The sequence below is a fragment of the Citrus sinensis genome, chromosome 4 (genome assembly GCF_022201045.2).
Source record: "Citrus sinensis cultivar Valencia sweet orange chromosome 4, DVS_A1.0, whole genome shotgun sequence".
In the NCBI taxonomy this organism is placed as follows: domain Eukaryota; kingdom Viridiplantae; phylum Streptophyta; class Magnoliopsida; order Sapindales; family Rutaceae; genus Citrus; species Citrus sinensis.
Window position 1 is genome coordinate 8,856,701 of NC_068559.1, and position 12,514 is coordinate 8,869,214.

The 12,514-nt window shown below is 31.9% G+C and overlaps 1 protein-coding gene across 4 annotated transcripts; it reads right to left on the reverse strand.

Moving 5' to 3' along the window:
- Positions 1-3,586: 3,586 nt before the first annotated feature.
- Positions 3,587-12,073, reverse strand: LOC102617407 (probable sodium/metabolite cotransporter BASS4, chloroplastic). Of its 4 annotated transcripts, none has more exons than XR_003066350.2 (13): positions 11,738-12,063; positions 11,297-11,404; positions 11,150-11,217; positions 10,641-10,719; positions 9,844-9,902; positions 9,683-9,751; positions 8,884-9,034; positions 6,783-6,850; positions 5,411-5,496; positions 4,350-4,479; positions 4,047-4,148; positions 3,765-3,967; positions 3,587-3,678 (listed from the first exon to the last, which is right to left on the reverse strand). XR_003066350.2 is itself a non-coding variant. In XM_006485145.4 (13 exons), exons 1-13 carry the CDS (start codon positions 11,988-11,990, stop codon positions 3,887-3,889), a joined length of 1,239 nt encoding a protein of 412 aa, XP_006485208.1. In that variant the 5' UTR covers positions 11,991-12,057; the 3' UTR covers positions 3,587-3,886. The 4 variants fall into 4 exon arrangements, 3 of the variants coding, with proteins under 3 accessions (XP_006485208.1, XP_006485207.1, XP_006485209.1); XM_006485145.4 differs by adding an exon at positions 7,747-7,768 and having other exon boundaries at positions 3,587-3,967; positions 8,884-8,997; positions 11,738-12,057; XM_006485144.4 differs by having other exon boundaries at positions 3,587-3,967.
- Between the last annotated feature and the right edge of the window lie 441 nt (positions 12,074-12,514).

Genomic DNA, 12,514 nt, shown 5'->3' on the forward strand with positions numbered 1-12,514 from the left:
CTAAATACATTTGTGAAATCTCATTTTGTTCTCAAAATTTTATTTACACTCGTTTTACACGACAAGAGTGGAGTATATATGAATTTACATGATTGCAAATATGTAAGTGTGCAAAATATTCCATTTGTTATGACACCCTAGCATTCTATTAGTGTAAAAAATATTATTTTTCACTAAATTTGTCTTCTAACTATTACTGGGCTACAATCGTGTATTTGAATAAGTTAAATGACCATTATCGTATAATTATGAATTTATGCGATTACAGTTGCACAAGTGTGTAAAATGTTCTATCTATTACAACACTTTAGCATTCTATTAGTACAAAAAATATATTTTTTTGAAGAAGAAATATGTCCCCCTAACTATTTAATGAACTGTAGTAATGTATTTTAGCATGTTCCCACGACTTATGCTGTGTTTGTATGAACTTCATGACTGCAGTCGTGTAAGTGTAAAAAATGTTGTAGCTGTTATGACACTCTAGCTTTCTATTAGTGCAAAAAAAAATTTTTTCACTAAGTATATCCTCTGACCATTTAATGAACTATACTCATGTATTTTAGTAAGTTACATGACTGTTGTCGTATATGTATGAATTTATATGATTGCATCCATGCAAGTGTGTAGAATGTTCCAGCTATTATGAGACTCTACCATTCTATTACATCCATCCACGACTTATGCTGTGTTTGTATGAACTTCATGACTGCAGTCGTGTGAATGTGAAAAAATGTTGTAGTTGTTATGATATCCTGGCATTATATTAGAGTAAAAAATATATTTTTTACTAAATATGTCATCTGACTATTTACCAAACAATAGTTGTGTATTTTAGCAAGTTACATGACTGTTATCGTGTAAAAGGGTAGATGATTCCATAAGTTGTTATATGCCTTGTGTGATTTTGTTTTTGTATTTTGACACGAGTCAAAAATGTTAATTACTCCTAATTATAAGAATGTCTAGTTATAATATAAAGTAATGAGTCCGAGATCGAAGCATAAGAAATTTAAAAATCTAACAATCAATTATTAAATAGGAATAAATTGTAGAGGAATAAATTATTCTTTTAAAAAGTGTTAAGGTTACAAAATCCACTCTTAATATTCAAATTATGATCATAATATTCTCTCATAATTATATATATATATATATTTTTTAATTTATTCCCCATGTCGGAAATGACTTTTCCATTCTCACCCCCATTAAATTTATTATAGAATGGGGTGAAGAATAAAGGTAAATTTTTTAATGGGCAGGGAATGGGATATGTCTTCTCAGCACCCTACCTCATTGCCATCCCTAGCCATTGTCTATTGAAAATAAGTTTTTATTTGTTCTAACAAATTCCATTTCAATTTGTCTCTTTATGTATGTGTATAGATCAATATGTGAAATTTTACCCATAAGCGACATATATTTATAATCAAAACAAAAAATTTCACCCGAATAGGGAGCATAGGCACAAAATACATTTAATAACTAAGAAATAGAACCGCGCTTCGCGCAGCTTTAAAAAAATAAGTTTAGTATTATCTTTTTTTTTTTACTTTGCACTTGACGAAACTGATAAAAAATATGAATTGATTTTTTTTTAAAGATGACGCAGTCTTATAAAACTAATGTTATTTATGAAAGTTAATTATTTTTTGTTAACTTTAAAAATATATATTAATGTGTATAGTTAAGTGTACACAACCTTTTCATCAATAAAAATTATATTCACACTAATCAATTTTTCATTATTCTTGATATTAACAGACTCCCATATCCTACAAAGCCTAACTCTTATCATTTAATTATCTTTATCATTGTTCAACTCATGAAAAAAAGAGTACTCTATGAAGCACACAATACTAAAAATTCAAATAAGTCAAAAAATAAAAACACAAGAACATTTCTAAAGAGAATGTTTGTTAAATAATAAAAAAATTCCAAACATAACAAATTTTAAATACTTAATGTTTATAGAATTTGAAGAAACCAAAAGACACTAAACAAAAGGTTGCATAATTAAATATGAGATTATGACATTAAAATTAGGCCCTAGTGGCATTGGTGAGGGAAGATGAAAGAGTCTTCCTTCATATATTAATTATTTGATGTATTTTAAATCATTAAAATTTAGTTGTTGGCTTAATAAAATAAATAAATAAATGTTTCAAAACTTATAATTAATTATTATTAATTGTTACATATTGTTAAATTTAAATAGAAAGAGGAAGAGACATGTAAACTTTTGAAATCTAATAATTATTTTCTATTTTTAATATTTTGTAATGTAATTATTTTTTAATCTCAACCAATATATTAGATAATAGAGAATATAAAAAGATGAGAAATAATGATGCCACAAATCTTAACTACTTAATATTTGTAGAGTTTGAAGAAGCCAAAAGACACTAAACAAAAGGTTGTATAATTAAATATGAGATTATGACATTAAAATTAGGTCCTAATGACTTTATTGAGGGAAGATAAAGAAATCTTCCTTCCTATATTAATTAATTGATGTATTTAAGCCACTAAAGTTTAATTATTGGCATAATAAAATAAATGAATGTTTCAAGACTTATAATTAATTATTATTAATGTTTACATATTATTGAATTTAAATAGATAATAGAGAATATAAAAAGATGAGAAATAATGATATCACAAATCTTAACTGCTTAATATTTATAGAGTTTGAAGAGGTCAAAAGGCACTAAACAAAAGGTTGCATAATTAAATATGAGATTATGACATTAAAATTAGGCCCTAATGACGTTGGTGAGGGAAGATGAAGAAACCTTCCTTCATATATCAATTAATTGATGTATTTAAGCCACTAAAGTTTAATTATTGCCATAATAAAATAAATGAATGTTTCAAGATTTATAATTAATTATTATTAATGGTTACATATTATTGAATTTAAATAAAAAGAGGAAGAGACATGTAATCTTTTATAATCTAATAATTATTTTTTATTTTTAATATTTTGTAATGTAATTATTTTTTTAATCTCAACTAATTTATTAGATAATAGAGAATACAAGAAGATGAGAAATGATGATGCCGCATCATCTCCTTTAGTCCCAACTTTATATGTATATATAAATAATTGAGTTTCCCATGTACCAAATTAGATATTAATTTATATATTTATTTTCAAGTGCGGACACTCTTATTTTTTTTAATACAAAATAATTGTTAAATCGTACGACTTAATAGAATTAATTGTCAATGCATTATAAAATCATAAGTTTAATAGTATTAAAATTGGCTCTATTAAATCACAAGACATTTGCATGAAAAAAAATAAAAACACCCGCACAAAGAAAAGACTGTTGATTTATATTAATAAAAGATAACATATTTCGCACCCCACCAAAGGGCTAGAAAAAGTAGCCGTACCAAAAAGTAATGGCATTGGAACAAATATAGAATGGTTGGATGTCCTAGATATGGTCCACCGATTTAAAAGACTATAATGTTCAATTATTTATTTATTTTTTCTAAAACAGGAGCTGAGCTGCTTTCAGTTATGATTAATTAATTTCTTTAATTTCGTTGGCATGAAAATGAAATGTAGGAACTATTGTTTTAAAAAAATGACATTGACTCTTTCTGCTAGTAAAGAACTTCTTGTAAATGTACAATTAGCACGACTAAACGCTGGCGATTTTGCACCTACAAAACAGCACACATCAGCCATATTCCAAGTCCAATTGAGTTATCTACTAATAGACATACCCAAGATGCAAAATAAAATTTACATTGACATGCCCAAAATGCAGGACAATTGGGGATAAACAGCTAGCAAGTTGAGCATGGCGTTTGGAAGATGGCCCAAAAGAACTTGGCTCATGACGAGTATCAATGTAGGTGTCCCCTTTACTCAAGCTACCTTGGCATTGTTGGACGAGAGATCTTTATCCCTCCGAAGCCAGAAGTTAACTAGGAACGAGTCCATGATAATCTATATGTAGTGGTTCAATGTTAAAAACGATCAAGTTTATAGAGAAAGGAAAATGAGAACAAGAGTGAAGTGAACTAACCTGAGTTAGATGTGCAGCAACACAAGGAAGAACAAGCAAACCAGATTCACCGAATGCACAACCAAGCTGCTCCACAACTGCCACCAGTACTGGCAGAGTTTTCTGCAAAAGCGTGAAAGAGATATCAAGCCTAAACCATCAGTTCAGAGCGAAAGGTGCCCAGATAATTTTTCTCAAGTGCGTGATTAACAAAAACAATTTGGTTTTCCTCATTGTTTGCTTGTTTTCCAGTTTGTCATATAATGTAATATCTCTTCGAGGCAAAAGATCAAAGTAATCTCATGAATATTCAGCGCAATGGACCTGGCTTGCAACAAGTACAACTGCATTGGTATTCTCTTTCTTGGCAAAGACTGATTGACAATCACCAGAAATGACTGAAAGGCTCCATACAGAAAAAGCATTAAAAGCTAACAGAATCAGATGCAGAAGTCTGTAATACAAAAAAGTCTTTTGTCAGTTGATTTTAATCCATCAAGGTTGAAATGAAGAATGAACGGTCCAGAAACCTATTCTATTTCCCATATTTGTGATGTAAAAGTAGGAACGTGAACAAACCAAGTTTTTATCATTCTACTAAGCACAACTCAAATGTCAAACGTACTTGACTTGTTTAGTTTCAAGCACAAATTTTTCTCAAGTTTTATATTTTGGATAATATTATTAATGGTTTCAACATATGCCATAAACTATACGCTGATGTTTTCCTGGGACCATGTGCTTTAAAGACAAATATTTGGCTTGTTCGGCTGGTGTGCTTCGATACCTTGATGTAGAATTGCGCTGTATACATTATTTTCGGCTTAAGAAAATCTTAATTAACAAATCTAAGTTGATATGAAGTCAAGAAAGAGGTTTAGATAATCTCAAATTCAGAGCATAGTGAAAAAATAAGCACAATGTTCCATTTCAATGTGAATTCTAGGCTGAAAGGATACACGTAATAGCATCTAGGAGCATTTCAAAACTGGAGAGAATATCCCTAACAGAATAAAGTGAAATTTTGTCAGATTTAATTTCTCGAGTAAAAATTGAAATGTATAGTACTATGATGTAAGTCCTCATCCACAGTGTGGCCAGAGATCTATTGTTAAGCCTACGTGGACCATAACCAATGCAGAACATAGATTAAGAAAGGATGCTCAGCAAAATATCAGTTTAGAAGCACCCAGTAGATATCAGGTCAATCTTTATAACAGAATCATAATAGTTGCCCCATTTTTAGTCCTTAAATGGAGTGCAGAAGATTTATTTAATTTTCGTGCCAGCTATATGTTTCTGGTATAGTGGAATTTTAAAGGTGTAAAATTTGCAACATAGAGCGGCACCAAAGAGAAAGAAGGAAATTAATGTGAAGAACATACGTTCCCATCCAAATAGCCACAAGAAAAACTTGAGGCTTAACCATCAACAGCAATGACCTTGATCTGCTCACTTGCATCCATGGCACCTGAAGAATTACCATAGTTTCAGAGTACGATATAATTTCCCAAATCAAGCAACATACAAGTCTCTCATAATAGTATGCAAGGAACACCCAAGTTTACTCCTTTGTGAAACAACTATAAGGACTAGCCATTTTCCAAGAGATGGTCAAGACTAAGCTTTTCAGGAGACATGCATATATACTTGAAATAAAAAATGGCATAATACAAAACTCACGGCAATCCTTAAATATGGAAAAGACAACTTTGATGGATCTATGCCCCCCCCCCCCCTCCCCCAAAAAAAAAGTATTAGGGCACATATTTCGAACATGAAGTAAGTTACTAAAATTTAAAATATAAATAAAATAATTTTAAAGTTGTTGTACAGGAAGAAAGACAAGATAGTCCTCAAACGAAATAATAAATTGATGATTCCAATCATATGAAAGAAAATTCTATGGGCAGAAGGAGAAACAAGACGGAAATTATTACCCTATAGATGCTGTTTTCATGACTATTCGAAATGCGAATCATAGTATTCTTTCCTTCAGTTAATCATTTTGCTATACTCACCACAACCACAATTTCATCTAGTTATGCTGTTTTCATGCCTGTTCGAAATGCAAATCATAGTATTCTTTCCTTCAGTTAATCATTTTGCTAGACTCACCACAACCACAATTTTATCTAGTTGTGGCATGTGACAAAGTGTCAGATTCTTTTCTTGGAAAATAAAGATGTAACTTAAATCTCTTCTCACGAATTTCATTTATTTGTAACGGTAATCAATTTTCATTTTGAAAAATTATTTTTCATTCTGAAGAAAACTATTACCTAATCCATTATTGAAGCTTTTAATTTGTAATGAACAGGCATAAAGCAGTCCCTAACAATTGAGAAGCAAATAAAGACTTAAGCACCACAACAGATCCAATTAAAGAACCCCCCCCCAAAAAAAAAAACCTCACTCTTTATTGGAGTCATTCCATGCAAGCATATAAAATCATTTTGTTCTCCCCAAGTCAACAATAACAAAGGTTTTGAAGAAGCATTGGGAAGTTAGATTAAGCTCACATGAAATAATAATACAGTCAACAAATTCCATTAAAACCATAAATAATAAGTCAAAACATCCAAACCAATCTGCAGTAAGAAGTTGAACGGCCAAACAATACCTTGGAACAGTCATCCCAAAATTTAAAAAGTGAAATAAACATATTATCATACAGAAATTTGAATTAAACTAGCTAAAGTTGTGAAATCATGTGCATTCAATGAAACATTAGAAAAGGCAGGGTGAACGTCTTACCAGACTAAGGAAGATGGCACTGATCTTTGAAAAAAGTTTACGGTTTTGATCGACAAATTCTGACAAACCTGCAAAGAACATTTACTAAGGCATGAATACTGTGAATAATTTAAAAGAGTAGTGGAAGAATGCCTATGAACAAGCTTAAAGATACGTAACACAACTATACTCATTTACTGCGCGCACACACACATGCATATCTAGTTGAGTTTCCCAAAAGTTTCATCCCAAATAAGATGGCATTAGAAATTGAACATTCACCAACCATTAGATTAATGTTATCTCACATGCCACCTCATTTGGGACAGACCTTTTGAGATAATGTTTGGGATATGTAACATTATTCATATATGCATATCAGTGTGGTTGACAGGTACATATAGAGACAAGAAAAAGTATTTTAGAGTGCACAACAACATTGCTTTTTGTGGAGTTTGTAGCAGGATAGAGAACGATTAAGAATGAATATACCTATTTCTACTTTTGTAGATTTTCTGGACCATACAGTTGGTTTTCTTTTTCTGTCTTTCTGCATTCTTAAATGGGCTTTGTGCTCATAAAATTTTCAGGATTAACAATAAGATAATGTATTTCTGGGCATTTAGAATAGTCCACCAAATTAACAAAGGTTGAAGCAAATTGCATTCCCATTGTTAAGCGATTAAATTGCAAGTGCTCGCCATTATTTACAAAACTAACCCTAGTCATAAAGAGGAAAAAAAAAAATGACTGCAAAAAGTTACTAGTTTTTACCAAAGAGATGTCTTGGTAAAATTTTTATCACAGGACTTTGCTGGCTGGGAAATCGTTCAAAAACCGTTGGCCACATGGTAGTATAATCAGTTCTACCAATCGATTATTCTGACACTTTGCTAGTTAATGCTGAAAAGTCTACTCACATATGACATACTAAACAGAAAAAACAAAAAATTCTGAGGGCGAATGAATATATTGAGACACTCACCTGTGATGGATTCTCGTAAAACCTGTAAATTAAAAGTAACTAATCACCATTCTAGAAAACAGATGCCACACGGACTGTATAGTAGTTTTGTTTATAGTATTTCACAGGACTAGTTTTACTTGCAGCAACTGTCAAAAAATATGTCAAACCACTTTATATGCTGCACACTTGCTCGAGTAGATAAATATGAATGATCAATAAAAGTTTAGATAAGAAATAAATTCTAATCACTCCACTTAAAAGAACTCTGCAATCTTTCAATCAAACAAGTTTGATAAATATGATTAATCAAATCCCTCATTCTCAATATTTTCAGCAGAAAGAGTGTAGAAGAAGAAGATCACTACAATGTTCTTCAAATCCCAGTCTGTTAGTTGATACTTTTTTGTTGACACAAAATAATGTACGATGAATCCTATCACTGCATGTTTCTTAATAGAAAAATTTAATTTAGGCTCTGCACCCAGTCAAAAAAGCCCAATATATAGCATAGTCTACCTAGACAATGTCTAGTGTAGTCAAAGCTTCATTTAGCAATAGCCAGCATCTTCTTTTTTGAGAGAGATTATAGCAAGTTTCTAGGACAACGATAAAGTGGAAATAGAATTGTCCAGCCCAAGAAGTCAGCACACTATTTCTTGCTGTATGTACAACAACTGTGTGTGTATAAATATATAGAGAGAGACATAGACACGCACACTCTTATAACAAGTCAGCAAAGTTTCAAAACTTCTATAGTTCAGTGGCAAGCATAAAAATTAATGAGCATTTGACCCAAGGTAAAGGAACTAAGACTTTATTCAGTTTGCTTCAAACCAATACTCCAATCTGGTACATGATGTGAAAATCATAGCATTTGGGAACCAATGAAGCAATAAATCGTGAATTAGTTTACCGGCAACATTGAACCTTAGAAAATTAATTTGACAAACATCTCCAGCTTACGTTACTGACATGCAAACTCTTAAACTAATCTGTGCCAAATGAAGTTATCAATGATACTCTGTGCCTCGTTTTCTATACCTTAAGAACTATGAATATAATATAAACACCTAAATCCTGCTCGTTTCCTCTTACCTACAACTTGCAGAAGAATTAACTTACTCAGAAGTTAGATAAAGACAAAGGAGATATTACCTTGCCCAATATTAGAGGAATTAAAAGTGTGAGAACCAGACTTTTGAACAATTGCTTCGTAGGAACAGAGATGCCAACTCCAGCTGCTATAAATTTTGAGATTGAAAAAGGAACCTGAAATGTGATATTGCATTGGCCATTGACCAAAACACTAAATCTCCCATTAACCAGAAAAATATAATCAAATGCATGTTGTATAGAAAAAATTATTACAATTTTGCACAAGCATATATGAGAAAGAGAGAAAGAGAGGGGAAAGAAAGACACAAAGAAATCATATCAAACTGAGCCAGTTATGCTGACTAATTAAACTTCACAAGGATAAATAACGGTTACCGGATATTCAACTGACATGCAAACTTAACATCCAAGGAGTATACATATCAAATAATTATAAAGAAGATTTGGGGGAGAGGGGGGTTTGAAAAGAGGTGAGTGGAGAGAAAGACTACAAGAAATCACATCAATCTTAGCTAGTTAGGCTGACTAATTAAAATTCACAAGGATAAATAACCGTTAGCAGATATACAATTGACATAACATGCAAGTAAGTGCATATCAAAGATTTATAAACAAGAAAATGCTGTATAGAAGTGAACCAAAAATGTAATAGAAAAGAAAATAAAAACCTAGCATAATCAGTACAATTTCTTCCATCTGGTATAACTAGATATTGGTTTTGTTGCAAGTACAATCATTACTTCATTGGCTACAGATCTTTCACTCATAAACATGGGTACACAAGTGCAGTGAAGGAGATTCAAATGTACATAACATCATTCTTGAATGAGTAACTTACAATCATTATGCCTAGCAGATTAGATATTATAGTCATTGCAAGAGCAAGTGCAGAATTCCCCCCAGCAAGCTGCATGTTGGAAATTCAAACCTACAGTTAAGCTCAAAACCTAAGATTTGTTAGCAAAAAACACAAAGAAAGTAATAAAGCAAATGACATACATGGGTAAGTGCCACTCCACTTGATAATGTTGTTGGCATGCAGCTAAATAAAGCCAGTCCTGTATATAACATAAAAAAATAAATGAGTTTTTCAATTCAACCTAGGAAGTCATAGGAAGGAGTTCAATGGAGTAAAACCCATGTTAAGCTACAAAAATGCCAAAATATGTATTCTTAAATTCCAACAACAAAGTATATAGGCATTAGTATCAGTCATAGAAATGGAATTGGTACTTTTTATCTTCAGAAACACTGGGGGACTGTGCCTGATTTCACTTAATTCCTCTTCCAAGGACTAGTTCTAGGCTAGCATCTTAACATATGTGTTTCTAAAAAGCAGTCAGATTTCATCAGAGGCTAACATCGGTTCATGGTCTTTTTATGAATGTAATAAAGCATATATTACACCTCAAGATAATAAGGCAGGAATTAAAATGATCAAAAAATAAAATATAAAACCAAAGGGATGTGAATTTCGGACATCAAAAACATAATATATAGGTATTTAATCAATTTATGAATTTGAAGGCATCCAGAAATACAATAACCATTTGACAAAAAGCTCAAATGTGAGAATCATAACCCTCTTTCTAAACAGAAATCAGGTTACACCAGCCTTGGAAAACAGTGGAATCAGAGGAGCATCCAACAGTATAAATGATGCTCAAAACAGAACTGAATTGATAAACGTTAAAGGGAATTTCCATACTTCAAGATTCTATGTGTGATAAAATCAAGAAAAGAGTTATACAGGCTTCAGCCAGTGCCATATAGAAGAGTAAGTTTGATTTCTTAACCTGTAACAAATTCTTGTGGCTGAAGCTGAACTTGCAAAATTAGCTTTGAAAAGTATGGAGTAAATAACAGAATTGAGAACTGCACTCAGAAGAGGAGAACAAATTTAACATGTATTTCGGCATAAAGCTGGATACTAGTGCACATGAAATTTATTGCAAAATGGTCAGCATAATTATAGATAGGTGGAAAATAGGCGCAATGAATGAGCAACTAAAGATTTCATCGTTTTGTTCTTAGCCTGAATGGTTCCATCAGTAAAATTATGTCCCCCTAACATGAAATACACTACAAAACTGGAAGAAAAATTTATTCATTTTCAACCAAATATGCTTTCCATACCTGAGTCTGGTATGACAGAATGAGAATCAGTTTGCATAACCAACCAAAAATTCAAACCCAAAAAACAGTATGTGGGAGAAAAAGAAATTGGAAATGAATCCACAAAAAATACGTCTGCAGAGAATGAACCTACAAAACGCCCATTGGCACATAAGATTCAGGGTCATACTAGCCCAAAAATTCCCACAGGCCATGCTTCTGCAGCGGCACCGATTTCTCCACTACGCAATGTCAAACCTATATCAAGCAGAGAAAAGCTATGATGGGAATCACAAAACCATATTTAAATTACAAATGCGCTATATGAATTCCTTACCTGAGACAATAAATATTGCAAATGTGCTAAATTTTGATAACTGATATTTATCGGCAAGACAGCCTAGACTGGGGTTTGCAAATCCAAATGCTACTCCACCGATAAGAGCTTCACATAACATAATAAAACAAGCTAATTTCAATATTTGAACCACAATCACAATCGTTGAACCACATATTAAAACAAGCTAATGCCAGAGCAATGCAGAAAAATAGAATCAAGCTGCACCCTACTAAGCACCTTTACCTAGTTCAAACATTTTTTATTTTCAATTTTTAGTGCTCAAAGGTCAAGTAATTTTTTAGATCAAAATACCACATCAATTATTGCTTGTATTGAGAAATGCTTGCGTAAGTGATTTTTTTGAAAGCACCGTTTAGGAAATGCTTTTGCCCAAAAATAACTTAAAAGCACCCCAATTGAAAGGAGATAAGAGATTACCTAGCGGGAGAAAATTATCGGCGGCGATTTTCAACAGTGGTTTTGCCCAATTCAGCCCCTTAGAAGAAGCGAAATCTTGATCGGACGGTCGACAAGCTCGGATGGGCCTTGAAATTGAACGGCCAGGACTGAAAGTGACGAAAGGACTAAAACGAAGAGAACCACTTGCACGGAAATGTGAATTCCGGTGCCAAGACGACAGCATTTTTGACGGCCGAGGTGTGAGAATTAGAGTTTGGAGCGTTACCGCCATTGGACAAATAAATGAAAACGAGAAGGATATTGACTTGGCCAATTAACGGCATTAATGGTGAGAGTTTGTAAATACAGAAACGATCCGTTTGGACGCGACGGTAAATGTATCCCGGTCTGGTTTTAAATTGTACAAATTATTCACATCTATATATCTATATTTATCTATATATATATAGAGTTGAGACTAGAAGAGGTGATGTGGCATCACTATTTCTCATCTTCTTATATTTTTTATTATCTAATATATTGGTTGAAATTAAAAATAATTACATTACAAAATATTAAAAAATAGAAAATAATTATTAGATTACAAAAGAGTATATGTCTCTTTCTCTTTCTATTTAAATTCAACAATATGTAACTATTAATAATAATTTATTATAAGTTTTAAAACATTCATTTATTTTATTATGCCAACAATTAAACTTTAGTGGCTTAAAATACATCAATTAATTAATATAGGAAGGAAGGTTCCTTCATCTTCCCTCAACAATGTCACTAGAGTCTAATTTTAATGTTATA